The 26,712-nt window shown below is 41.2% G+C and overlaps 1 protein-coding gene across 1 annotated transcript in view; it reads right to left on the bottom strand.

Moving 5' to 3' along the window:
* The window catches only part of kcnb1 (potassium voltage-gated channel, Shab-related subfamily, member 1), a 27,293-nt gene extending 581 nt beyond the window's left edge, over nt 1-26,712 (bottom strand). Inside the window, exons 1-2 of the mRNA XM_030052430.1 lie at nt 26,119-26,712; nt 1-1,726 (exon numbers count right to left, since the gene is read on the bottom strand). The exon at nt 1-1,726 is cut by the window's left edge and continues 581 nt beyond it. Coding sequence (XP_029908290.1) covers nt 1-1,726; nt 26,119-26,694 — 2,302 coding nt within the window. The 5' untranslated portion in view covers nt 26,695-26,712. The remainder of the gene's footprint in view (nt 1,727-26,118) is intronic.

The raw sequence follows: 26,712 nt of genomic DNA, 5'->3' as shown, positions 1-26,712 counted from the left end.
TTGATCCAGCCAATAGACACTCCGAGGGACTGGCATCAGAAACATCACGAAGGTGCTCGTCATCATCTGTATCGGCATCAATATACTTGCTGATGGAGGAGTCGTGGAAGGTGAAGACAGCTGGGGTGAGGGTAGTGCTTTCTGGGGATTTGGGTGGGGTCCTGCTGCTGGCAGTGGTGTAGATGGAAACCTCAGGACTTAATATGGAATGGTCTGACAGGACTGAACTGTCCGAGTGAGGGGACGGCCCTGACTCCCCCTCACTATGGCATCCTCCCTTGGGGTTGAAACTTTTTGAGGAGATACCAGAGAAAAGGAATTTTCGTGCATTCTCTGAACATGAGGGTTTCATTACAGACAAAGGAGTGAGCATGGGCTCCCGTTCAAAGGAGGTCTGCAGGCCTATTTTGGCACTAGCCCGCCCAGACAGACCTGCAGCAGGACTGTGGGAGAACCGGCCGATCTCCTGAAAACCGAGACCTGCTGCAGGACTATGGGGGAAGCGTGGATTCTCCTGGAAGTCTGTAGCACAGCTGATGTAGCTGTCAATGCTGGACAAGCTTTTCATGTCTCCTACTCCCTCTCGAGTTCCTAGCATTGGTGGACCCTGATCTGGGATGGTCCCCAGCTCTATTTCATCCCTCTGTTTGCCAACTCTGGAACCTCTGTCTTTAGCATTGAGGTTGGGTTGGGATTGTGTCTTGGCCATCTGATTATACATCTCCTCTAGCTTCTGGGCGTTGAGCCTCTGGGGGCTGGTGGCTCGGGCTTTGTTGGGAGAGCCTAACTCCTGTGCATTGAAAGAACGGTTTGAGCTGGTCTCTGATGCAACTCTCTTAGGGGTCCATTTCCAGCGACTTGGGGAGAGGTGGTTATCATGAGGCCTCTCACTCTTCTCCACTACCACATCCATCAGCTCTGCGCTGCGGGCAAATGCCTCTTTCATATTCATAGAGACAATGCTACCATTTCTCTTAGCCCTCTCCAGGGCCTCCCTTCTCTTGACAGCCTTTTCCTGTCTCTTCTGCTCTTTATAAAATTCAGAGAAGTTATTTACAATAATGGGAATAGGCAGGGCTATCACTAGCACTCCAGCTATGCAGCATAAACCCCCTACTATCTTTCCCAGGAGAGTTTTGGGGTAAATGTCTCCATAGCCTACTGTGGTCATGGTAATAGTAGCCCACCAGAAGGAAGCTGGAATGCTTTTGAACTTGGTGTCATCCTCGTCCTTCTCAGCAAAAAACACTAGACTGGAGAAGATCATGATGCCCATGGCCAGGAAGAGGATCAACAGGCCCAGTTCATTGTAGCTTCTCCTCAGGGTGAAGCCCAGAGACTGGAGACCTGTGGAGTGACGAGCAAGCTTTAGAATACGCAAGATACGCATGATCCGGAAGATCTGAACCACCCGGCGGACATTCTGGAACTGCAGCACACTCTTGTTGGATTCAGTCAGGAAGATGGTGACGTAGTATGGCAGGATGGCCAGTAGGTCAATGACGTTCAGAGGACCCTTAAAGAACTTCCACTTGTTGGGTGAGGAGAGGAAGCGGAGTAGATATTCCATGGTAAACCAGGCAATACACACAGCCTCCACATGTGCTAGTTGTGGGTTATCTGAGGACTGGCCAAACTCATCTGTGTCCTGCAGCTCTGGAAGGGTGTTGAGGGACAAGGCAATGGTGGATAGCACAATGAAGAGGATGGAGATGATGGCCAGGATCTGAAAGATAAATTATATAAATGGTTTTAATAAGGACTGTAGGATAGCGCAGTGAAACATACTCTTCATAACAAGCATTTTATATTCAACACACACTTCAGGCTAAAATTCTTATTCAATGAAGACAATTAAACACCATCACAAAATAAAGTAAACGCATGCCCTGTATTTTATAAAAGGTTTTGATTACAGAATGTGAATGCCATGATACCTTTATCTAACTAAACTGTCTGTAAACTGGCTTACTAAGTATGGGATTGGCTCAGAGTGAATGGAGGGGACTGAACTTTTTTTTTTTTTTTTTTTAACTTTAAACTTCATTATTTAACTTAATTAATTCATGATGCAGTTCGCAAACTTCTCCAAATATGAATGGGTGCCTGAGTAAAAGCTTAGCAAACAAAACAAACAATTTGAAATTATGGCCTTTAGTCGAAGCAAAGGCATCATAGGATGACTTGCTAGTGTCACATGGGAAAATAACAACAACAACAACAACAACAACAATAATAATAATTTTCCAGGATTTAATAAAAACTGCCTTGCTTTTCACATGATCACTGCATTTTGACTGGAGAATTTTTGCATCTCACAGAGGAGCATGAAGTCCCTCAATTGTAATAACCATATCAAATAACTTGAATAACCTTCACAAGAAGTACTTGTGAAGGTGTGTATTGTCAACAGGTTTCTGTAGCTATAGGCTCAGCTGACAGGTTAAAAGGCTACAATTTAGTGTCCCCAACCAGACTAGTTTTGTTAAAGGTGAATTTTGTTATAGATGCTCAGTCATCAGTTTTAAGATGTGGTTAGAGCAAAAATAGTAATGTGAACATGCTTTTGCCACAGGATTCACCAGGTTGGTTTATTTACATCAGGATGAGTAAACGTTATGAGGCCTGTGGTAAAATATGTTGCTCACCCACATGTATTTTGTTACTGCTTTTTGGTTACGATAAGTTATATAAATTATGTTTGAGGCTTGTCTGGGTGGAATAAGTGAACATCCCCTACTGTGTACCATAGCCAGAAATATAATAGGAGTTGTTACCCTTTTAATCAACATATCTGAGATATCACACCAATGCACTTTGCAGCTCGACTGGCACAGTTAGAGGAGATGAAAAAGAAGTCTGTAACAATAATCAGAATGATTTTATGTTGATAAGGATGTATTTTCTACTTGACAATTGATTGCACTGTGGCAGTAGTTGTTGGTTGTAAAAGTTCAGGCAATTCATATATTCAGAGTCCATATATTCAGTGGTGTAACATCACATATTAAATTTTTCATTTTATAGACAGAGAATTGGGAAAGATGGTCTGGTTTAGAGGTATGCATCAAACCAAGCACATTATAAATGTGTGTCATATACTCTTTTAGGGTTCTTTCATTGCACACATAAAAATATCCATATCAGGCACTGTCCCTCCCTTTATGCTTTCAGTTTCTTTCTATCGATTGGAATTCATAAGGAGGTGCCGGAATCAGCTTTTCTCAATCCTGAGCTTAAAGTGCACAAATCCAGCAGCTTCCTCTAGATCTTATTGCTGAGGCACAAGAGCAAGGCTCCAGCCTGACTGGAGTGATGATGATTCACAGAGGCAGTATAATCCAGCAGTAATTGTGTATATTTATCATAAGCTGACATGTGCTGTGATACACTGGCTTAAAATCATTCTAATGTTACTACACAGACACATTACATATTCTGATCACTGACTCAACTCTGACTGCACATTTTACCGGCCATTTTATCACAGATGCTGTTATGGCTAATTGTGTCTTACAAATCCACACTGAGTGCACTCTTAGGGAGGGCTTCAAAAAATCTGGCTGTAGTCAACTGAAAACAAGGTGACCTGGGAGCCACGGTTCTGTTGGCTGACCAAGCATAGGATTAGTCTATGGACAATACTAAGCAGTCATTATATTTAACTCCCCCTGACTGACTCCCAGAAAGACTGCGCAGGACCATGCAGCACAACTCGGAGGATGAGTAACAAGTTCTAGCAGGAACACAGGGCCTTTATTGGCAGAAGTCCAGGTGAACGAGGATGTTGTACAGAGAAGCAAAACCCAAATGGTTGAGCTACTGTGTGCAATTAAGGTCAAAATGCAGCACTGGTACAAGTATGATACACATTCAGACGATGACAGTGTAACATTTAATATAGAAAAGTATATAATTACTCATTTTAGTGTTAATGTATTTAAGTGGATACAGAGGGTAAATGAGCGTTTTTTCCCTCCTTGCTCTTAAAGATGGCAGGGAATATGCAAAATGTGTCAAGGTTAGTCAAAAACTCATCCATATACTTCACTGGTTAAGCACACAGTCACTTGTGTAAACATACAGTACAAAGGGCAACACAGAGCTGAGGAGCACAAGAGCAGAGTAGAACAGGGCTCTACTATAAATTCTCCACAGAAAATAGTGAAGGAGCAGTAAAAGAAATAGGGCAATAGCAGCAGTTGTTAAGAGATGACTGACAGTGCGCGCCTTGAATACGCCCTAATAATTCTGAATCCACTCCCAAGAGTAAAAATGATGGCCGAAGAGGAAACCTTATCTACGCCCAATCAGAGCAGGAGGACACTGTTGCCATAGCGTCACAGCAGACCTGAATAATGACCCTATCTGTTTATCCTCCTCTCACTGTTCTCTTCTCCTCCAGCCTGGGAGGAAATCTGTTTGAATCAAACACTTGAAGAGCAAAGAGGTGCTGGGGCCACAGAACTGGGGATGCAGCTGATGAGGACAGGCTGAGGCTGAAGGGGTGGAGCAGCTTGTGTGCTGCATGGAATGAAAATGTATTATGCTTATAAAAGAGGAAGTGATTTGTACACAGTAACTCAACTGAGTCACCAGTGTGTGTGGGTGCATAAGTGTGCATTTGTATGTGTATATGTGTGTACATGTGCAAACACTGTGTCAGTGTGAAGATAGATTGTGAGATAGATTGTGTCTATTGTAGCATCAACCTGCCAGCACACTCTTAAGAACAGGATTTATGGGGCACAACTGAATTGAAATGAGAGAGGACAGAGGAAGCTGTTACTAACAAATCCCAAACTTTGGGGGAGGAGAGTGGGAGTTGTAGGAGTGTGCAGCTAGGGAGGAGTGTAGGACAGGAAAGGACAGAGGTAATAGGATTGAGATGCTATAAAAAGGTCGCTAATGAAGGCACATTGGCGCTTCTGTGTAGCATTATGGTTATGAGGTCAAATTCCACTAGGAAACCCAGCGCAGCTCCCTTTGGCCCTCCCAGTTGCCCACCCTCAACACACATCAAACTCTCTGACTCTGCCTGACTGTCTTTATCTCTTTCTCTGCTGGTTGGTTTAATGTCACGGGTGCTAATTTCATTAAACCAGTGCACTGTATAAACTGAGATAAACCCTTCATCGCACATGAAGGAGCCCACTACAAACAAATGTGTTTAGAAAAGGTTGAATGGAGCTCCAGACATGATTGTAATGGCATCAACAGTCTTACAGACTATTTATAAACTCGCAGTGGACCCTAGGGCACGCCAAAAAGGGGGCCAGTCCCTAGATGATCTAGTGTGTGTTTGAAAATTCTATGTGTTATATACTGCTCTATTAGATCATATTGTAACTGGATTATACAGGCATGACATGAAGGGCAAAAAGATCTCCAGTAAATGCTCAACACTGGCCTACCAAAGGGAAGACCAATACACATGTAGGGAACGATATAATGCAATTTACCCCTTCACAGAAGAGAAAGACAAAGATGTTGATATTAAGAAAAGAGAGAAAGACATGCTCGAGAGAGAGAGAGAGAGAGAGAGAGAGACAGAGAGAGAGACAGACAGACAGACAGACAGAAAGAGACAGAGAGAGACAGAGAGAGAGAGAGACAGACAGACAGACAGAAAGAGACAGAGAGAGACAGAGAGAGAGACAGAGAGATTGCAGACTCACAGACGATGCCACTGAGGCTCTAAATAAAGCCAGAGCACACTAGTTTGTGTCTTGTGGCATACAGCCACAGAGCAGCAGACACAACAGTCCACCCAGATCCTCATCTTCTATAGAACAAGGTGACACAAACCCTCATTAGGCTGTTTGAGAAGAGCCAGACACAAGTGATATGAAGAATATCCACAAAAACAAAACAAAACAAACAAACAAAACAAAACAAACAAACAAAAAAAAACATGGACACAGCCCTATGTCACAAACTGTTTTTAAATAGCATATACAAAAGTATTGGGCCACCTACACATTACACATACAGGAGCTTTTATGACATCTTACTCTAAATCTATAGGCACTGATATGGAGTTTGTCCCCCTTTGCAGCTATAACAGCTTCCACTCTTCTGGAAAGGCTTTTTACAAGATCTGGAGTGTGTCTGTGGGAATTTTTGCCCATTCATGCAGAAGAGCATTTGTGAGGTCAGACGCTGATGTTGGATGAGAGGGCCTGGCTCACAGCCTCTGTTCTAGTTCATCCCAAAGGTGTTGGGTGGGGGTGAGGTCAGGGCTCTTTGCTGGCCAGTCAGGTTCTTCTACACCAAACTCACCAAACCATGCCTCTATGGATCTTGCTTTGTGCACTGGGGCACAGTCATGCTGGGACAGAAAAGGGGATTCCCCAAACTGTTCCCACAAAGTTGGGAGCATAGAATTATCCAAAATGTCTTGGTAAGCTGAGGCAATAAGATTTCTCTCCACTGGAACTAAGGGGCTGAGGCCAACCCCAGAAAAACAAGCCCATAGCATTATCCCTCCTACACCAGACTTTACAGTCGGTACAATGCAGTTTGACAGGTAATGTTCTCCTGGAATTCGCCAAATGCCGACTCATCCATCAGACTGCCAGATAGAGAAGCATGATTGGTCACTCCACAGAACACGTTTCCACCGCTCCAGAGTCCAGTGGCGGCATACTTTATACCACTCCAACACTTGGCATTGTGCTTGGTGATGTAAGACTTGCATGCAGCTGCTTGGCCATGGAAACCCATGCCATGAAGCTCCTGGCTCACAGTTTTGTGCTGATGTCAATGCCAGAGGAGGTTTGGAGCTCTGCAGTTACTGAGTGAACAGAGCGTTGGCCAGTTTTACGCACTATGCACCTCAGCACTCGTTTTTGTGGTTCCTAAACGCTTCTCCTTTGCAATAATACCACTTACAGTTGATCATGGAATATCTAGGAGGGAAGAAATGACACAAACTGACCACAGTGGCATTCTATTACATTACTATTACAGTACCACACTGGAATTCAGTGAGCTCTTTAGAACGAGCCATTCTTTCACAAATGTTTGTAAAGGCAGACTGTATGGCTAGGTGCTTGATTTTATACACCTGTGACAATGGGACTGAAAGAAACTCCTGAATTCAGTAATTAAGAGGTGGGTCCCAGTGCTTCTGTCCATATAGTGTACTTTAGGATAGAAGAATTTCACATACTGTAAGAAATAGGGAACAAGCCTTTGAACATGATGACCATTACATTGGACTTAAACCACATAAATCACATGTGGGACTTAAATTACTATCAAAAGATTAGTTAATAGAAAAAAAATCTGATTCATTAATTCTTGGATGTTACACTTGGTTTGCTGTTTGCTTCAGTGCCAGCTTTCATTCAGAGAAGTTGGTCCAATATCACATTGGCTGCATCCCAGCAGCTATAATTAATTTTCTTTATGCAACATTGGCTTTGTCAGGGTCAGGTCCATCTTGCTGTCACCCCAGCACTCATCCAACAAGAACTGAACCTTTTGTTTTGCACTTTTTTATATAGACATTAAAAGGAAATACTCAGATATCAAGCACTGAAACGCTGGTGTGAATATGAGTGTGAACCCCAAGAAGTCTTAGCAGTGACTGAGGGGTCAGGGAATGGAGATCATAATACAATATAAAAAATAACAAATTTACTGAAGCAAAATTTTGCATTGCCAGACCTCCATGTCAAACTTAAAAGAGAGGTTTGGAGAAGTAGTGCAGTTGGTTAGAAAAGGGCAGAGACTTGGACTTTCATCAGGACATACTAAATGCATCCACTGTGAATGCATATCACAGATGTTGCTACACAATTTGAACCCCTACTCAATACTCTAACCAACTCCTACTCTGACCTTCACCATTACCCAGGTGATTTCATGGATCACCTCACTTTCAAGCAGAAAGGAGGAACTAATCAGTGAAATCACCTGGTGTTGTTTTTGGTTGGAATGAAAACCTGCAGACTCTCGGCTCTCCATCGCACATGATTGCACATTCCCCACAGTCACAATGATTTGACTTAAGGCCAACAAAGAGACAAGTGCTAGTGCTCAGCTGAGTATTTCCTATTAGCAACAACAACTAGGCCTAGTAGACGATGACAAAAACGTTGTGGTTTTATATGGGCATTGTTGATGTGAGAGGACAGACAACTGAACTTGCATCACAGACTGTTGGGAAAAATGAATTAATCAAATGTAGGCTTATGGTCAGTATGCCATAATATCACTAATTTGGAGCAGAATGTTCAAACTATGAACCTGTAAAGGTTTCATCAACTAAGTTTAATATCAAGAGCATACCTCTGACCAAACTTACACAAGCCAAACTGAATGTTTCATCTGCTTTTATCTTTAGCATGGCCAAATTAATAAAGCAAAGGGTTTCTGCCCAGAGGTGACCTGTCCAGGAAATTTCGCTACCTACAATCTTATGCATGCTGGGCTTGGCTACAGCCACTCAGCACCCTGAGCAGTCAAAGTAACTACAGAAAATGGGTGGACAGAGGAGTTTCTGCCCAGACAGGACAATAAATTAGAAGTTTCCGGCAAGTGTGTCTTCAAACTCCGAGCCTATCAGATATCTGCTATGGCATCCACAAGATCTGGTTAACCAATGTTTTCAGATGTTCTCCAGATATGTTGTTTACTAATTGAGTTGTGGCTATGTCAAATGAACCTGATAAGCGATTTTAAAGGCATCAACCCTAATGATGACTGGTTAGCCAGCTTGAATTGAGGTTAGCTCTTATGTAAGTTGTAATTCAATCAGTTGCTCAGGTGGTTCAACCGCCCTTGGTTAGGTGCGGCACCAGTTAGTGTTATCACACTGTGGAAAGTCTGGTGGCATCCCAAGTGGCAGCACAGGAACTCCCAGACTCCCAGTGCTCCGGCTGGCACCTCTCTCATTAGCAGCAACATGAACAACAGACCCACCAGAAGGCTCAAGCAATGGAAGCTCCTGTGCCTGTGAATCCCATTGCTCATCGCTTATGAACTCTCACCGCACTCACAAGGGGACATAGACCTACCTAATAATAACAGTTAATACGAGTCACCTTACACTTCACACTTAAATAGTCAGGGTCTGAAAAGGTCTCGGTAAATGTTTCCAAGTAAATGTATTTGTATCAGTAAGAATCATGCTCTCGTGACCCCTAGCTTTCCCATTATCCCCTGAGCCACATCCAAGGCCACTGGGATACCATGCAGCACTCTCCCAGTCTCAACTGCCAGCCGCAGTCACCATGACAACCCCCTTGAAGCTCGACAGGAGGTGGCTACGCAAACCTGCTTGTGAAAAGCAAGTCTGACAGACCCTCTCTCTCCCTGTCTCCCTCTTTCTTTTCCTCTTTCCCTCGCTCCTTGCTTCTACCCCTCATTTGCTGCTTTATTCAAATCTCACCCAGCTTTGAACCATCTGTACTGCACTGGTCTGTTCTCTGTATAGTTCATCTCTTATTTATTAGGGCTTGCTGTTTGTATTTCAACTGCTTCTGTGTTGTCTTCTCCAACTGATTAGATATATTGTTTTTCTGTTTACATACCTGATAGGTTATCTGTGCATTTGGCTCAAGATGATATTTGGCTGTCTGGTATGAATCTCTTTAATACAATCAATGTCTAACACTGTTTTTTGATAGGGGGATGAGTGCTCCATGAATAACCTGCAGTGTCAAACCTGCCAGACATCATCATCAGGTGCTGCTGTTATTACTGCATGCTCAGCTTTGCTGTCCAATTGTCAGATCATTTTAGCGGATTATCGAGCATCGCAGAGACACTGTATTGATTTTTATTTCAATCAGTCATCTAAGCTCCTGCTGTCAGTTGCTGATAACATAAGAGTAATAATAATGTGGAATAATTCACACCCCTGATTCTGAATGTAGAATGGCTCTGCCTCTCTGCCTCTGAAAGAGATGGGGTTTCCATGGAGACGGGAGGAGACTGTGTCTTCCACATTTCCCCCAGCATACTGCTTGAAACAAACACATGCATGCACACAACCATGCACGTACACACACACACACACACACACACACACACACACATACACACACACACACACACACATTCACAGCAGCTTAGCTCGTCTCCCCATGCTATATCACCTCTGCTTTCTACAGTAGAGCCTCATTTATCTCAGTCTACCATACCATGCTGACTTGTGTCTTATGGATCTTCACCAGAGCTGCTGTCAGTTGCATTTTCAGCCCAAATTAACAAGCCTGTATATTCAAACTGGTGTCTAGTGATCATGAACTTGTTTCCCTAACCTGACCTTAACTGTCTCTGTACCTCCTCCTCTTCTGACTCTTTGATTGATGGTCATTGTGTTCTGCAGGAGGTTTTGTCTCTACAAACATGGGATGGTACAAAGTCAGTAACTTAATTATTATAATGCAAAAAAGAGTCACTTTGGCATGAAGCATGGGTTATGTATGGGCCTTACAAACCAGCCAAGTCTAATAATAAACTATTCTGTGGGTTGCAAGGAGCCCAAAATAAAGTTACAGTTTAAATTAGGTGTCATTTTGTCCTTGGGAGGATACAGGGTGTCATACAGTAGAATTAGTGCATGTTTGTGTATTTAGCAAATTACATTCAAATGAAAATTTTCTCTACTACTGGCTGTTGCTTCCCATTGTGATGTACAGTTTCTTGAATTTCTATTTTCAGTTTTCTATATAAAACTTCCACTTGATAGGGTATTACTTCTTTATATGTTACCCCATTACTTCGTAAAACCCATTCCCTTACTTCTTTTTTTATTTTTAAACTACTTTTTGTGTAATTTTGTTCCATCTTTATGTTTTGTGTGACCTACACTAACAATGCAACAAGACATCTTCTGATTCTGAATGTGAAGTCACGATAATGATACGATTCAAGGCTCTACTCCCTTTGATTTTTCCTACAGTTCCCAGGAGGCACCTAATTTTTTAAAAAATATTCCACTGGTGACTCCATCTTTATAAGATGGTAAGGATGGATCTGGGCAGAATATTCAAATGAGGGCTAGGCAACAATCCATCACACCTGTTCCCTATAAATAATTAGCTCTTATTCGCTCCGTTGCTCCGTTGCTTCCCCTCAATCCTCATTCAGCAGCCTCGGACGACATTAAGCAGCCAGCATCAGGGCCTCTTCATGAACAATTAATATCCAACAGAAACTGTAAATAATCACCATCCCTACTTTGTTATCCACTCCTATTTATGGAGTTGAATGGATATACAATTATACATATGACAGATCCATATATCCATTCCATATCTAAAAATGAATCAACATTGGTATTAAGGGGTGTCATTCCAGGATAATAGTTGGGCCTCCTGAATCATTCCTACTCTGCCCAGACTCGTGTAGCCTTTGACTGTAACATACAAGCACCACAAATCTAGTATCTAGTCTGAATTTCACTAATAAAGGCAAGCGATCTATGCTTGGACCATCCATCTCCTGAATGAATCCTACCTCATCTCCTCTTCCTCTCAATTATTCATGCAACTCAGATGAAGAAGAGAATCCAGACCCAGCATCTATATTTAAACCTTCACTGGTCCATGTCGGCTATATAAATAGAAACAGTATAGAGTCTGGTCTGGTATACCAAAGTGAACTGATCTCATCAGGAGTTTTATCTTGGAGTACTCTGTATTTACCAAGCATGTCTGTTACATTTCAAGGATATGGATGACAGCTTTGCCGATGTGGCATAGATAATGCATTCTTTAATTTAGGAAATATCACAGAGGAATGACCAGGGAACACTGATTGATCCACTAAAAACACAAAAAGCTTAATGTAGTTTGGCCCTAACCCTCTGCATTGCACATTTACATTCCAATTGAACAATACAATTTACAATATAGCAGGAGTGTGGAAAAAGTACAGAACCACTGTTGGTGTAGTACAACAGGATTTCCAACATGCACAAAGAGGTATGTTCATCTCTTTGAGGAGTACTCCCTTGTGTGTTGTGCAATAATATATGTAGAATGCAGCTCATGTAATTTTACGGTTCATGGTAGTTTAGTCACTGCAGAAAAAAAAGCATCACAGCATACTGTACAGACAGCAGGACGGAAGGAAATGTAAACAGAGACAAAAATGAGGAAAGCATTGATTGGAAATGCACACAGAGATACAAAGATACGCACATGCACACATGCATACATACCCATGCACACGCTCACACACACACACACACACACACACACACACACACACACACACACACACACACATCAGAAACAAATACACACACACACAATCAACAGTGATGCCTGAATAGAAGGCAGCTGCAAGTCCAAGCATTAGAGAAATGACAGTTGCTATGGTGATAGTGACAGTGAGCTTTTTAACATTTCAGTGATGGCAGTGAGAGAGAAAGAAAGAGACAGAAAGAAAAAGAGAGCATAGCAACATCCAAAAACAAAGAAACAACTTGGATGACCTAGAATGAAAGATGTAAATGTCACTTCCTCTATTCACAGCGCCGAACAAAGCTTGCTAAGAGTACTCCTAATCATGAACACATACACATGCCCATTGAAGATGATTTTCTACTTAATAATAGCATAAGACTGTACTGGGCCCATATTTCTCAGTTAGGGAAAAGCTTAGATCAGTGGTCATTCACTGGCAGTGAAGTGCTCCTTATCCCTTTGAGAATTACACTCAGATTAACATGCAAATCCTTGGAGCTTTTGCAAAGAGACAGATGTAAGCATATGATTTCATGCTTAGAACTGTGTCTGTGGATAGGGTCATGAAACGAGCCAGTGATACCCGTCCATAACTGTGTGCCCAGTCAAAGAGCACAAGAGAACAATGTAATCTGCCTGAGTGAGCATAACATAGATTCAATTACCGCTGCATCTACATGAGGCTCTGCACCATACTAATGTAAATAAATATGCTGGTAGGTAATTGGTTTTACAGTATGGCATGTGTAATGCCTTATGACAATGAGAAAGTTGTTTAAAAAAAGAGTATGACAGTCTGTGTGATTGTGTTGTATGTACATGTATGTGTTTGCATGTGGACGCGTGCATTGAAGCCTGAAAGTAGTCCCAGACCGGGTGAAAGTGCTCACCAAGGTGAAAACCTTGTCGTGCCAGTGGTCAAGTGCACTCTTCCTTTTCTCCCAATCAGCCACTGGCTTGATGAATGCTTCTCCTCCACCTTAGAGGATTCTATTTCTGTCTCTGGCCTTCACACTGTCCTCAAAGTCATTCATTCACCTTTCCAAGCAATCTCTACAATGGAGAACAACCCATCAATGAGGACAACTGCGACCACCCTCGAGAGTGAGGCATCTCCAGGACCTGTGATGTCAAATTTATAGACACTGGAGCTTCGTGCAGGCCTATAAAAGGTAAGAATTGGATATAGTGAGCAAGAGGCTGCATATCATAATAATAGTGACATGGCCATTCTGCAGGGCCATGACCAGGGGATAGCTCAGGGCCACTCATCTGTAAACTAGGGACATTTTTAGTGACACCAACGCACACACGCACGCACACACGCACACACATGCACACAAGCACGCACGCACGCACGCACACACACACACACACACACAAGTTTGTATTGCAATCATTGTGGGGACACTGTATTGAATTGTCTTCATTCTTGACAGCCTTACCCTTCTTAACCATAACTACCTTATCCCTAATTAATCCTTACCTCAAAGGCAGAATGAGTAGAATTTTCCTAAAACACAATATATAGACTCATACTAAAATAACCCCTCTCAATCATCACTTATGAGCCACTAGAAGTGTGTGACTCTACCTACTACCTGGATTTTCTTGTTTTGCTGAGCGCGGGACTCTTCTGGGTGTCAGCCTCTGGGCAGTGGGTGTGTAGCTCCCAGCCAATCACAGCACACAGTGCCAGATCGATAGCACGACATCCAATAGGATGCTACGAAAATCGCGGAAGCAGACAGAGTAAATATAAAAGAGGAAATGTAGAGAGGTGAAGCGTCAAGCGGACAAAGCTCATTCCACAACAAGAGTGAATCTGGGGTCGGCTTTCTCCTGCTGGCAAGTAGAGGATGAGAATGAAGAGTGACAGAGTGTTGGCCAGTTTTCTGTTGTACAGGTAGGTGCTGATGGGCCAAATCTTTTTCCTAGGATGGCAACATTACATTTTTGGGGGGGCATTTCATTCCATTGCCACCCTAGGAAACGAAAACTTGCTGCTGTCAGTTAGCTTGGCCAGGGAAGAGGGGCCAACTTTGAATGTCGTGTTTACAAACCACAACTGACAAACCCTAATCATTCTCTTTAACCTAAAACCTAAGCCAAAAATCTAACCTTAACAGCTTATACCAGTAACCCCCCAAAAAATCAATGTCTCCGTTTATGTGGGGACCAGGATTTTGTCTCCATAAGGTGACACAGGTGACTGTGTAAACAGAATAATGTCCCTAAAAAATGGAAAGACACACACACACATACATATACACACATACATACATATACACTGTGTGTGTGTGTATGTGTACATATGTGTGTGTGTGTGTGTGTGTGTGTGTGTGTGTGTCAAAGTTCTTGTCAAAACCAAGGTACAATCAGCATCAAGTTTGTCTCACTCACTCACTCTTCTTATATGTTAGCGTTGATTTAGAATGACTGACACAGGTGGGTAATGTATTCACACAATCACAGACATGCACAGCATGCTAATTCATCCAGAATAATGTTCTTTGAAAGCATTTCACTGGAAGGCAGTAGATGCCAACTCCGTTTCACTTCAGCTGAAAGATTATAGCCAGCAGCCACTATGTCTGCAATAAAACAGGCCATCATTAAGCGCTACATTGATTATGCTCCCCCTAATTCACAGTGTGAAGCGGATGCAACATGTACAGCCCCACTCTGCAAGACATTATGTTGAGGAAAAAAATATATAAACTGGGTAACTGATAAATGTGCAAATGGGAGCTTTACAGTGTACAGACTTTATTTTTCATTTTTCTTCCTTGTTTTGTAGACTGGGATACATTTTGCAGTGCAGAAACATATACCTAAGAAGTTGAACTTGAAAGGTATGCCACAAATCTGTCAATCCTTTTCTAGATAACTTTAACTTATGTTGTGCTCTATCAGCCTTTTCTCCTGTCTACTGTGCAACTATTTTAACACTTTATAAACTTCTAAAAACTTTAGACAGCAACTTCAGCCTTGTTGTCGCCCTGGTAACAGATGAGAGAGACAGAGAGAGAGAGAGAACAATAGAAACTCACTGAGCAGGGTATGAACATGCAAATGTGGGTATAAACTACTCAAACTAATCAGAACACATGTAGAAAAGTCTGCATTTTGTTCTATTCCATGTAATTTTTATGTCCATGTGCAATTTTCACCACATTTGCATTAAATGTCTGCACATCCTTTTTCTCCTTCAGCAAAACAGGGTTTATTGAAAAATTTTCTTCTTGCCAGGGACTCAAATACCTCAAATGTGCTTACATGCACACAAACATCTGGTTACTAGTTAAGATATTTAAATATTCCCCTACTGAGCTGGTGCATGCGAATATCACATCCTTTTTACAAAAACCCAGAGAGGCTCCTATCCAGTGTGGGAAAAACCTGACTGGGATATGCATAAATTAAAAGGGATCCTGAGGCCTGCATGCACCTTATCCCATTTACTGCTGTATTTCGTAATCTTTCAGTTCTGTTTCCTGTGTAACACACAGAGTACGTACTGTATGTCTAGATATAAATACTACATATAAATTTTTGTCTTGACATATGGGGATCCAACAGAAACATGCCTGTGATGCATTTTAGTTCCCGACCCACAGTTTATGAAACTAGTGCCCACCGAATTTGGGAGAGTTTGAGAATTTGTTATTATAAGCATCATTATAGGCATTATTACTTATAAAGTAATAACAATGACAGTTCATCTCTCTTCTTGCTTTTTCTCTAGGTCAGATTCACCATCCATATCTCACACTTATTTTCTATTTTGTGTTTTCTCTTGCTCTTCAGTTGTTTAGCTCTTCTATTCAGTTGTATCTCTTTCTTCTCCCTTACTGTTTCTTTCTACTCATGGCTTCCTCCCTTTGGGGCAGTAATGCCTAAGTGTCCATCGCTCAGTGCTCACATAACAGCTCAACTCTGAATAATGGGCAAAGGAACTCACGAGCTTTACTGTGGCAATGGATGATTCTTGACCAACTCCCATTCCTCATCATCCGCCTTACAACCCCAGAGGCATTGCTATGTATTGCTCTTTTGGAATGAAAGGCAGTATGCTCGACAGTGGCAACCCACTAAACCCAATGAGCAGTGAAACACTGAGACTGGGCCCCAGTGCAACTCGCAAACAAGACCCCTGAAGAAACATATCAGAATGGAAAAGAAAAAAAGAGTTGATAGCCAAGATAATGGTCTTAATCATTTATCCCTAATCCATAGCTTGCATTGGTAACCATTTAAATGTATGATGAATAAATACAAATATGTAAAAAGTTAAACAATAGCTCTAAACAACTTGTTGCAAAAAGGTATGCTTAACTTGTGCCAGCCAATCAGTCAACACAAGGCTGAGTAATACCTTACCAACACACCACACTCCAGCAACAGTTATCCTGGCGAGAAACGAATCTGATCTGTCAAGAACTGCGAGGCTTTTCAGTCTTCAAAAATCAAATCTCAGTGTTTCATTACTGAGAAATTAGAATAACACGAGTTGTCAGCATTTCATGGCAGTGCTGGTGCAGTTACTATACCTGAGTTTCAATCAATTTCTTTCAAAATATTTGCAGTACTTTGCAGGTTTATACACTATAGATTTCACTGTATACACAAAGTAATGCTAGAAGTAGAATTTTCAGTCTTATTACTTGCACAAGCACTGACAACAGTAACTGCTAACAACTTTAGGTAATAATGTAGTTCAATAACATTGCCTCTACATCAGCTGTAAGAGACTCCAAATTCACAGCCATGCTTCTCAAAAACCTGAACTTTTCTGTAAACAACACATGGTATGACAATTAAAATGATCCCAACATGCACTGCTCAAACCCCAACAACAACATCACACAAGGTAACAGTACATATGTCATCCCCCACAAAGATGAAGTCCCCATCTGGACCAATCAGTAGCAAGCATGTCATCTTGTTTGAGCTGTAATTGTACTTCCCCCTGGCCAATCAGTGTCATTTTTAATGCTGGAATGCAGCGGTGAGATGCAGTGGTGTTTTGAGATGAGGTGTGTGACACATGGATGAGGGTACAATTTATGTAGTAACATAATTCCCTTGGGCAGAGCAGCATCATTTGGAAAATGTGAGACTGCAGGGGTGTGATGCATCATTCCCCCATGTTTTGGCAAAATTCAATGAGTAAACAAAAGTTGTAACACCCACCCTCCCAACCCCCCTTAGGCCAATCTGCAATTTAAAAAATACCAGAATAAAGCAATGTTACTCATCAACCTTTCCTTTTGTTCTGAATAAGTTAAAAAAAAAAATCTATGTGATCTCAGATGTTCCCAAAGTAATACACTAAAAAAAATACATTTTTAAGACATACTGTGTATAGATTGTCTAGATGATGATCGTAGTGTTAGGTTAAATTTGCCGTGGCTTGAATGAAAAAGAATGAAAAAGAATGGAAGAGTGTTGTGGATAAAAACTATTTGTATAACCAATCCTCTGAGCAGAAGGAACAGAAAACGAAGCTCTATCACTTGTATCAATTATATTCACATTGTCTCCGCTTATTCCACTTGGTCCCGCCAATTATTCTCATTGGCATGAAGTAGATGGTATCAGCACATCGGTTACAGAACCATGCACTGATGCTGAATGTTTGGCACATTTACTACAACTTAGCCCCATTTTACTTAGCAACAAAACATTTTGTAACTCATGCGGGGGGTACTGAAGATTTCACAACATATAATCAAAATACCTTGATTTTCAAATTTGAATTTTTGGTTGAAACACCCATCTTATGATCAGCTTCTGTGGATAACAAAGGCATCACTATTCATAAACCACAGAGCTGATATTTGGCTATGTAAAGCAAAAATTTCCATAGGGACTATTTTCTGGTGTAGGGACCATTTCACAGAGAGTTTGAAGTCTCTGAAAGTTCATTTTCATGTCATCGTGGAATGAATGGAAACCAATGGCTGGACAAAAAGTAGGATAAGTGATATCGTTCTAAAATATGACTTCTTGCTTTGGGAAAAAATACATTTTGTAGATAGTTAGGCTACACATCATCAGTGGCATGGTCCTTTAAAACTGCACTATGCAAAATTGCAGAGGGTCGACTGAAGAAAGAACACTTTTGTAACCACTCACCAAAAAATATAAAGTTAAATAAAATTTTAAAAATACGCACGTCATTTGATGACTGACTGTCTATGGGTCTCATTGACTAGTTGTCTAATTGTAGCAGACTTTGTCACTACAGAACACATTCGTTTTAAACATGGGGCAGGTTTGAGATAGTTGGTTTTACTATTTCCTGCAAAGGCATATCCTTAACGTGATCTGGTTCTTGTCACACCGTTAGTCCTAAAGGTCTGGTGTCAGTAGACATTAAAACTCAAGATCCCCAAAACTTCTATTCATGGCCCATATTTATTTTGCTCTCCAACTTGATCATACCATGCTGAACAATATTTATTGCATGCAAACAATGACACCCAGCTTTATTTACACCAGGTGGCTTCAACTGGGTCATTGAAAGAGCTGCACAGTTGTAAAAGTTCAGTCATCACAAAACTTTGTTCATTTTTTTTTTTTAACTGAAATGTGACAAAGATGAAGTGATTCAGTCCTTCAAGTGTGTGTGAGTGTGTGTAAATGTGTGTGATTTGTTTTTAGCCCCCTCACTCATGATGCAACCCTCTTGTTTGCAAGTATTTGCAGTCAGCTACTTTGACCAGAATCCAGCAGTGTCAGTATATCATTCTAATTCTTTCCTTATTACAATGGTTTGAAGCGAAATTGAAGAATTTATGGACAGAATCACAGTCTCTCTGAACTCTTTTGTCTAAAACAAAAGACAAAACATTACGTTGTTTATTAAAAATATGATTAATTATAATTACCTTAAGAACATCTCGCTCTGAATTTAAATCTTATCTTGTGGCTCTGGGTCTGTTTGAGCAGGCTTGCTGTTTGTTTGAGTGTGTGTGTGTGTGTGTGTGTGTGTGTGTGTGTAGGTGTGTGTGTGTGTGTGTGTTTGTGTGTGTGTGTGTGTGTGTGTGTGTGTGTGTGTGTGTGTGTGTGTGTTGGACAAAGATATGGATGGAGGGAGATGGAGAAAGAGTAGAGACAGAGTTATTTTTAAACAGGGTTATTTAGCTTTGTCATAGAGATCCATTATCTCCACGGATGGTGTTTCACTGGGCCGTGTCACTATGTTAGAAGCTGTGCGCATGAGTGTGTGTGAGTGTGTATGCACACGTGCGTGTGCTCTTGATAGAGACAACAAAAAAGGTCATAGGTCAGAGCTGTTAATCAATACCTCCGCCCTCCCCTGATCATAAATCTATGCCATTACAACACTACAACAGCTAAAACTCAGCAAGAAATCCATATCCATCATGAATCTATAAAACTGACACAAGAAAATTGACAAAACAACACAGCACTGCAGCACCAGGATGAACGGGATACAGGCCGCATGAGCAGGATGACTATACGTCCCCCATTTTCAGGAGACAGATCTGATGTTTTGTCACCAGCATGTCCCCTCCCTCTCCAGACAGAAGACCGTCTTTTGTTTTGTCATTTTTATATCGAGACCACAGGAGTTGCCTCCTGCTTGTAAATGAGCATATAATGAGCGCTTTAAGAGCTTGTGTTATGGGAAGTATAAAGTTTTCCTGTTTGGTCGTAACTGGCTACTGCAAAGGTAGAGGAAAGATTCTCAATTTGCAGACTTCAGACAAACGTCAGATCAGTCGATGTTGGATTGATGTCAGACACCTGATTTAAAAAAAAAAACAAAAAAAAAAAACATGTGAATAATGATTATTAGCAAATGAGCAGAAAATTAATGGAACGTTAGTAAAAAAAAAAAAAAGAGAAAATAAATAAAGTAGACAAAAATATCTGAAAACTAGCAAAAAAATAATATTTTGAATATTAAAATGAGATATTTAAACTTCAGATATGTGATGCTGCATCAGTGTCAGATTTCTTGTGTTTAAATGCTTATGAAAGGCATCTGAGCTGTGTTCAAGATGCCTTTCACAAGCGTTTAACAGGTAATATAATTTCTTTCAGATTCTGGCACACATCTGCTGTGTTTAGCATTTGTCAGCAAATCACAAATGTACCTGGATTTGCTTCCCAAAAACTCTGATCACTGCACACATGAAATTAGGTTTTGAAGTTATTTCACTATTAACCTTCAGAGGTCACAGTGCAATTTTTAGAGCTGATTTTGAATCTGACTTCAGGGCAACCTAGAAGAGACATGGCCACTCACAGGCACTGCTGTTGATGGGGAGACACTATGACAGGCGCAGAGAGCAATCGGCATGAAAGCAAAGGCTGGGGCGCTCAGACTCAGAGTACACATGATCCCAGCTCATATCTCTGCACTGAGACATGGACAAATAAACTGGGGGTGGAGAGATTACTTCTTTTTAATTCACTATCAAGCATGAATTCAGGACTTCAGCATCCCATGGTCTGTCTACAGAGCCCCGTGAAAGATACACTGCAAAACTCTTCATAATAACAACTCTTATTGTTAAAGCAAGTGGAAAATATCTGCCTGTGGGATGAAATAATCCCACTTTTTCAATGCAGTTTCACTTGTTCCAGCAATCTTTCTGGGAGCAAATGTTAATATGTTGAAACAAGGTAGAATAAGGAAGATCAGCCCTGTAGTGTCAGGAAAATTATTATATTATTATTCAACAAAAATTTTTGAAAGAAATTCATTAGCGTTGGAGACAAGTGAGATTATCTCATCCCGCTGGAAGATATTGTCACTTTTTAGAGGAAAAACAGGATTTAAACACTGAATATGAGACCAAATTAGTTGTTAAGATGGAGGTTTTTTTTGCAGTGTCGTTAGATAAAACAGTAAATATTCACTGAGCTGAGTCACCGAGATGTTTGTCTTTTGGCAAAGTGAAAAGATGCACTGAACAATCAAAGACTGTGACATAAGACCAAAACATGACATTATGACATTCAAAATCCATGAGCAACAGCTTCACAACAGCTACCAGTGATGAGTACTGATTCAAGATGTTACACAAAAACAATAGTTTACAAATGGATTGAATCATGATTCATCAGCGTGCCATGAAGCCAGTAAAATGTCCTTGTTAAGAGATTACCAGTACGCTAGGATTGAGGTTGCATGTGACTTAATTGAAAAATCAACAACTGTCACAAAATATTTTTCATTTGCCATTACCTGACTGGCTGATGATTCATCAGCGAGTTGATTGGTTGTGTATTTCCAATTGTCAGAAATAGTCTGTCTCTTGTTGGCTGGCTTCTTGTCTTGGTCTCTGTCCAGATACAGAGTTGGCTGCCGACTAATTTATGAGTGGGAATATAGACAAACAGCATTAATTTGTCATCTAAAGTGTGACATGAGAGACGCATAATTGAAATTTGCTGCCTGCCATCTGATGCAGAATACTGACAGGGTGGCAAGACTCGTCTTGACACTAGATTTCATTTCTCCACTAAGTATCGCACACATCTTGAACATGTTGGTGAAATGTGTTTGAAACATGATAACTTATCCAAATCCTTGAGAGTCTTGTGACAGAGGGAAATATTTTGAACACTGGCTCAGAAATGCATTACAGCTCCAGACTAAAGATTATTTAAAATTGCAATAAAATGCAAGAAATGTAAATCTAAATGATTATCAACAATCTGTTACCTTTGCTATGTTTTCCACTTGGTTTGTAAGTATGAGGATAAACAATGATTATTTGTTTGTCAATAACATACTTAGCACCCTAATTTGGTGATGTGACGAGGTTAGTTCTGGTATCGATCAAGAACTTCATCTTCTAAGATGAAGATGGTTTTATTAATTTCACAGAAAGGATAGAGACAGACAACATTTGACATAAAGTTGCATTAATGTGACAGAAAGTGATATAAACTTGGCCGGGCTCCAGTCTGTTGTGCAGCGCTTTGCCAGCAGTCAGACCCTGTCTTATTGTATGGTGAGGTTATACACTCAAATCTGATTTGAGCGAGAGACAGACAATACTGTGGCTTACAAAGAATGTGAACAGGGAGGGAAACTTCAAATTGGGCCTGGAGTCTCCTGGAGAATAATTAATGTGACATTTCCCTGACATTTAGTTGAAGGAATAGTGGAAGAGCCTGAAGAAGGGGAGGAAGGAAGTAAAGATAAGAGTGGAGTGAGGGGAGAGAGAGAGGAGTGAGAGAGAGAGAGAGAGAGAGAGAGAGAGAGAGAGAGAGAGAGAGAGAGAGAGAGCGGAAGGAAGGAAGGAAGGCGAGGCAGAGACAAACACTGCAACACCAGCATTTCCTTGAGCATCTTGACAAAATGTTGAAGCTGTGTCTTACTCAGGCTGCTTGGTACACTCATTAAAACCCAGGAAGTGAGGGGAAGTGTGATCACATGCGCACACACACACACACACACACACACACACACACACACACACACACACAGACAAACTAAAATATTCTAATGTTCGGTGGCCGCTCTTTCAAAGACACTAAAACTGAATCGTTGTTGCTTGGTAACCATTTTCCCTGCGCTTGTTTCTACCAGTTACCATCTGTTTATGGGTTGTTACACATACATTTCCATCTCTGACCCACAACAGGAAAGCAAAGCTGATGAGCTAACACTGGGACAGCCTGCGGTTGAAGCTGGACCGCTCAACAAGCCCACAGTTTGTTCCAGCCTATGAAATATGGCTAAGACAATCTCAACCTCTATCAACGCTTTTAGTAGTATGGTCTGTGGTTTCACATTGCTCTTTTAAGCCAATTAGGAATTGATAAACTGTGTTTCTTGCTGTATGAAGGTTGCCCTTTTTACTGACACATAAGACTCTCGTAGGCTTGTAATGAAACCAGTCAAACAGATAATGTGAATTTACAGCAAGACTTAACACTTTTTTTTAACAGAAAACACTGCACATGCTTATAAAGGAGACAGAGCCATGCATGTGGTGGAAACAAAGTGGATTAGTGCTATGGATTAATCCCGTACCACTCCTATTTAAGTCCTTGTCCACTCAAAAATGTATTTTTCTTATTTTTAGGTCCCCTAAAATGTCTGATCTTGACTATACTGACTTGTATCTGTGCAAAGTTTGTCACTAGAGAAGTGTTTTCGCAATCCTCTACTAGAGAGGGACGTGCCTGTGCATGGCCCTAAAATGGTCCTAAAATCTAAAATCTGAGACTCAGATTTTAGGTAGATTTGGCACATCATCACAAATCCTATAGCCAATCCCATCAGGTGACGAGGTGGTACTTCCATATCATTAGCACCAGCCACGCTGTCAGCGTATTCAGAGCTTTCCCACACCACTGCTTTATTTTCCAAAACATGAGCGTCATGAGTGTCATGAGACAGGACTTCTTGGTCTTGTGTACACTGATCCACACCAGTGTTTCATTTTCAGATAAACTTGAAATAGCTGATTTAGGTGAACAATATCAGTATAACTAAGAGAGTCATTAAAAACATTTTTTTTTCATGGTTAGATCTTGAAATATGGCACAATTTTCATGACTGCCGCGGACGATACTTCCATGTCCTGTGAACAGAGCTCTGGTTTACAAGCTGGTGTGTGAGCCGGCACGGACGTGGGTGGAGACTATTTGCATGTCATAGATCTCCACATTTTTAATGAGGGCAAAATTTTGAGTTATGTCTGAGCAATATCAAGATAGTAAGGGATGTTTTTCATGGGACAAACGTCTAAATACGTAATACTGATAATCAGAGATTATTCTGGGGGGTTTAATAAATGTCTGGAGGGGGACTTTAAAGATAGGAGTATTCAATCTGGTCAAGTATAAAAATACCTTAATAGTCTTTCCAGTAGTTTTTCAATACATGGTAGATGGCAGGGTGTGATAATGGAGATACAGTAGCAATGTATGGGATCCACTCTAGAGTGCTCATCTCTTTTCTGTAGGCTACAGCATTTTCTGTACTTTAACACAATAAACATTGATTTTACATCTCTTTGATTCCTATAAAGAAGACATTTCACTGACAGACTCACAGCACTCATCTCCGTCTGTTTTGTAGGTACTGACAGCTCTTGCGCATCCTCACCGCAAATCATCAGCCAGCACGAACTGCTAATGGTTCAATTTCCATTTCCAAGCCAAAGAAGGCGAAACGCTCCCTTTAAATTGTTACTAGCAATGTTGCAGGGAGACAGCATTCTCTTTGATCCCTCCAGTCCAGCCCTGATGAGTGTGATCAAAGGCAGCCCGTGTCTCTAAGGAAGACTAACACTGCTGTGGTCTCCCAGGTTGCAGTTCCAGGTGTGGCTCTCTGAAGGCCTCCTGAAGGCCAACTCTGTGTCTTTCCACAGATTAAAGGTGAGTAATGCTGAGGCAAGTCAGCAACACTCTGACATCGCCTTCAGAGAGGCAAATAATGTGAAAAAGATTAAGGTAATATTTTTCACATTTGATTATAACTGGGGCTCACAGATCCAACACAGCGGAGTTATCTGTGGTTGTCACAAACAAACTGCAGGGTTCGCTGCTCGTTCAAGCGGGTGGTGCATAACATTAACACAGGCCTGCATGGATTTTAAATTCTGGCTAACACTATGCAACCAAATTTCTCTCTTCCACCTTTTTGCTCCTTGTCCATTATGCTAAAAGTTTAATAAAATGCTTGCAGAATATGGTCTAACTGCTTTCCTGTAGATACCTGACTTAAGAGTGACCTAACCTTTACAGTTACTAGCCTTTTCTTGGCTTTTAGATCAGCCTCTGCCACAAATTACCATTTTACCAGGAAAACGAAGCTGCATAGTCAAATGAGGGAAACATTAGAAAGGAATATAAAGATACTGGACATAACTTGATGTTTCAAAGCTGGATAATAGCAGGCAACCTCTATTGTGGCCAAGTTTGTCTGTGTGCAAACTTTTAAGACATGCTTTTCCTAGTTCTGTGCTAATGTATGCAATTAAGATATAAAAGCAAGCATCCCGCATGGATAAATTGCATCCATTTACATTTTCCATAATTTCCTTGCTCTGCTTCGTGCTGCAGCCTTAGAACGTCCACCAAAACATAAGCAATAAGGTAAAAGCACAAGGAACACAGACACCCTAAGTGAGCCGCTTGTTTTTTCAAGTGCAAATGTCCTTGTGTTAGTAGATTAAAAAGACAAAAAAATACATCATCTATTTGATTTGCCCTAGCAAAAAACATAAGCTGATCCAAGCTCAGGTCCCAGCTAGTGAGTAAAATGTTTATTATTCAGATGTTTTTCTGTGAGATACATCACACCACGTTCTCCTGTATGTAAGATAGAGTTTTGCAGTTGCCCATGTTCCTCACAAGGAATACTTACCAGTCCAAGATCACGTGATACTAATATATTACAAAGAATGACACCTGGGTTTTAAAAACTGTGTGCTCAGCTTATTTCTGTGTTAGGTTATTGTAACATGCACAGAAATGCATTGTTAAGGTAATGACAAGAATTTAGCAGGATTCTCACCAAAACAGGGGGAAAATGGTCATGGAGAAAAGTGAAAAACTCTAAAACACAACAGCAAAAAGAGTTCACATTAGTTCTTTTTGAAATGCCAAAAACAGCTACAGCTACTTTCCTAATGTTGAGTGTGATGAGTGTGATTGTTAATGCACCTTTAACTTGAATCACGATGGATTATGAAAATAAAACAATAATGTGTGTATACATCTGTGCCTGTTTCTGTGTGTGTGTGTGTGTGTGTGTGTGTGTGTTTACATATGCACATATGTTTGTGTTTGTGTATAGGCCTACATATGTCTTCATCATCTTAGTGGGGGACTGTTCCCTCCAACGCTCCAACCAATCACATACCCTTACTCTCTCTTACACCCAACACGCAGTGGCAATTACCTTTGCTGCAACAGACGAGCTAGGCTTTTCGAGTAGGTCCCAAAGTTTCTTTCGTTTTTCAGCACAGCAAGTGTTGTCAAATTCTTCGCCCTCTCTGTCTTTCAAATTGTCCGCTTCTCGTTTGAGCTCCTCATTCATTTGCTCTTTTTTCTGGTGGTACCGCGCCTGGCAACATGACTCCAGGTAGATCTCATCAATGCCCCAATAGTCCAGTTCTTGGCTGAATGACAGCGCACACATCTCCTCCATCATATGCAACTTACCCGTGCGGTAAAAGTTCAGAATTGAAGTGAACGCCCCCGGATGTCGATCAAAAAAGTATTCATTCTCATCTAAGTTGTAGTCATCACACACCTCCATCAGAGAATCATGGGTGTTGCAATCTCTTAACTTTCCCAAACGTGTTCGGGGTAACCTATCCAACGTTCGCCACAGGACTTCATGTGGGAGCCCCCCAACATTCAGCCTGACTCGGCGGAAGCATGCCTTGCTGCGAATAATGTCCACCGGTTCAGGTGGAAGTGATGTTGTGGACCGAGAGCCTGTTTTGTTTAACTCTGCCAAAGACTTCTCCATGGTGACGTGAGGTTGACG

The sequence above is a fragment of the Myripristis murdjan genome, chromosome 5 (genome assembly GCF_902150065.1).
Source record: "Myripristis murdjan chromosome 5, fMyrMur1.1, whole genome shotgun sequence".
Classification (NCBI taxonomy): domain Eukaryota; kingdom Metazoa; phylum Chordata; class Actinopteri; order Holocentriformes; family Holocentridae; genus Myripristis; species Myripristis murdjan.
Note: the sequence above shows the minus strand (reverse complement) of the source record. Positions and strands in the feature narration are given on the sequence as shown.